Raw genomic sequence first — 3,184 nt, 5'->3', positions numbered from 1 at the left:
ACGGGGGCGGGTGTGGGGATGGGGAATAACTCACGGGAAATTTTTTTCCCCACTCCCTCCCCATTTCCCGGGGGACTTGTTCCAATGAGGAAATTAGACATCTCTAGTTGATAGACTCTACCAGTAATATGGTCTGTTATATCTACTTTGTATTATGTTATATTTACTAATACGGTGGAATTTGAGTGCTATATTTGTAAATTACCTTTAGAAAATTGAATGTGTTAGTGCAACTACCGTTTACACCATATTTTAGTGGTTTTTTTTTTAAAAAAAATTTAAATTTGTCCATTATTATTATTATTATTATTAAAGACAATATTTCAAGCGAATATAAGAAGGAGAAGAAGAAATAGACTTTCCCAACGAATAGCATTGAACGGTCCAACATGACAGATTAAAAAAAGTTTTCACACGACCGACACTTGCAATCTTAATCTATATATATAGAGTCGCTCAATAATTTTCATTTTGAATTTGAGTTTCTTTCTTGTTCTGTTTCTCGTTTATTTCAGAGCCCGCATAGTTAGGGTTTACAAATCTTGGAAATTCGATCATGGCGTTAGAGAAGACTAAAGAGATTGTAGCTTCCAATCCCGTCACCGTCTTCAGGTTCCTCTCTCGATCCTTGTCTTTTTCTTTTTATGAATCTATTTCTCGGAATGGATTTTCGCTGATTGCAAAAATGAATGATGATGATGATGATGATGATTTTCTTCTTCACAGCAAGAGTTACTGTCCATACTGCGTTCAGGTGAAGAGATTGTTGACTAAACTGGGAGCCAGTTTTAAGGCTGTTGAATTGGATATTGAGAGTACGTAGTCTATTTTTCTTCTTTTGAATTTCTTAATCTCATCGTGTTGTGCGTTCTATGACAATTTCATTGTTTTTTGTAGCTAGTTGAAATTAATGGAATCTTGATTGATCTTGTATTATTTGTCGTTGTTGTACTTGGATTTGTGTGCTATTTCCTTGGTTCTTTGGTATTCGGATTTTGTAATTTAACTTGTTTGTGGATGTTGTTTACGGAGAGATCTATCTTTCGATGCATGTTCTTGCTCTGAATCTTTAAGATAAGGAAAACTTTCAAAAGGAGAATTAAAAGCGTTTTTAATTATTCATTTGTTGTCGTGAATCAGCTCCGCTGTTGACGATTTTGGAATGTCTTTTCATGCTTCGAAGTGTTCAAATGGATTTAATTTGACTGATGAATGTTGGAAAGAAATCTGGTGAAAAGACAAGTAGGGACATCCATTAAATGTTTGAATTCTTGTACAGAGACACTGTTTATTCTTTATTATTCCATCTTTTTGGCTGGGAAACATCGAATATTTGGATCTTTGGTTAAATTCAACTGGGTCCATCATGTTCGTTTGGCATCTTTAGGTGCAACTTTTCTTATATTGCAAAATTGGATTCTCGAATCGCATTTTATTGACTTTTCTTTGATGATCATCAATTTTTTATATCCTTTCAAAGCCTTCTAATCATGGATAGCACATTAAACATTTTTGCTTCTAATTAATTGGATTAAATGGATTTTGAAGGTGATGGAAGGGATGTACAAGCAGCACTTGCTCAGTTTACTGGACAGCGGACCGTGCCCAATGTGTTCATAGGTGGGAAGCACATTGGTGGCTGTGATGGTAAATGCTTACTACCCTCTAATAATGCATTTATTTAAAGCATGAATTTTGTGGTGAATACCAAAATACAAGCCTTAAATTTGAACTCTATGCCTCTAAAAAGTTAAACAAGGTAAATCTCTATGTTGAGTCTCAACTATTTACGTTTTTTTTTTGCTTATCTTTATTTGCGGATTTCATACAATCCTTAAATTTGAACTCTTAAGGTCTCGTTTGGTAATTGTTCAATTTTTTTTTTTTTTTTTTGAAATTAAGCTTATAAACTCTATTTTCACTTCTAAATTTCATCCTTTGTTATCTACCTTTTACCAATTGTTTAAAAAATTAAACCAAAATTTGAAAACTAAAAAAAAGTCTCATTTGGTAACCATTTTTTTCCTAGTTTATTTTAAAAAGATTCTTTTTTTGGGTTGCTTCACAGATACGGTGGCACTGAATGGTAAAGGAGGACTGGTTCCTATGCTGGCTGAAGCGGGAGCAATTGCCAAAGTTTCTGCTTAGAGAAGGAGTCTCTCGTTTATGTCATTACATAGTGCAATTAGATAAATAAACCTTGTGGTTTTCTTGCTCTACTGTTGCCATTTTCATTTCTACTAAAAAATGCTTTCGCAGTGGACCTTTTAGATGTCTGCAGAAATAACTGGAAGGATGCTTCCTTTGCATCTAATGATAAACGTCTGGGGTTTACTATCATCTTTTTTTTTTTTTTTTTTTTTTTAACTCCCTTTAATAACCAACAAGAGTTGGTGTAATCTGAAATTTAAATAGAAAATTATTGTACACAAGTACGTTGTATGAAAGTAGACATTTGATTTGGTGTTTAGTATGTGTATGGTACATGCCATTTTAGCTAAATTATAAAAGTACTCTAAAATTGTCTCTTTATTATTTTAAAAATATCCATATCCTTCAAGTTGGGATGGTGGAAGTAGATCTTTTAGAATTTTGGAAAGTGAAAGTAATCTTGGGTGATGATCCAAGTAAGGGTCCTTTTTTTGGTAATCTAAGAAAACGGGGTTAAGTATTGACAAAAATGAGGTAGGTAGAATTTTTTTTCAAAAATAGATGGGAATGAAAAGTATTGACAAGAGTAGGTTATTTTTGGGATGACAATTGTGTATTTGGTACATAATTATTTTTTAATTTTGATTTTTTTTATTTATTTAATTTTTAACTAATAAATTTCTTCATTACTAAATTTATTTATATATTTAATATGCAATGAAACTTTAATTAGTCTCCACCTATGTTAAAAATAAAATTTTGACTTGACTAAGTCTACAAATTAAAAAGTAGATAAAAGAGAAATTTGTTATTTAATTTGAAAATAGAAGTTTACATGAAGTTTAAAGACGATCCTCTGGTGCTTACCCCATTGGGGTTGTCTTCGTGCATCTCTAAATTAGCTTCACCTTGTTGTCGTTGTCTACGATCTTGCGTGTATGACGTCCAATTAATCTGGAAAAGATAATTATACACCAAAATTCCAGTTCTATCTTCAAGTTTTCGATATATTGTTAACATATTTGTTAGCTGT

General features: G+C 32.2%; 1 protein-coding gene across 1 annotated transcript; it reads left to right on the top strand.

The window, feature by feature from the left end:
* The first annotated feature begins 340 nt into the window (after positions 1 to 340).
* GRXC2 (Glutaredoxin family protein) lies at positions 341 to 2,340 on the top strand. Its single transcript, XM_039033613.2, has 4 exons — positions 341 to 612; positions 727 to 815; positions 1,549 to 1,647; positions 2,069 to 2,340. Exons 1-4 carry the CDS (start codon positions 557 to 559, stop codon positions 2,146 to 2,148), a joined length of 324 nt encoding a protein of 107 aa, XP_038889541.1. The 5' UTR covers positions 341 to 556; the 3' UTR covers positions 2,149 to 2,340.
* The last annotated feature ends 844 nt before the right edge of the window (positions 2,341 to 3,184 follow it).

The sequence above is a fragment of the Benincasa hispida genome, chromosome 6, assembly GCF_027475165.1.
Source record: "Benincasa hispida cultivar pf3 chromosome 6, pf3_genome.v1.1, whole genome shotgun sequence".
In the NCBI taxonomy this organism is placed as follows: Eukaryota; Viridiplantae; Streptophyta; class Magnoliopsida; order Cucurbitales; family Cucurbitaceae; genus Benincasa; species Benincasa hispida.
This window is presented reverse-complemented; position numbering and strand designations above follow the sequence as displayed.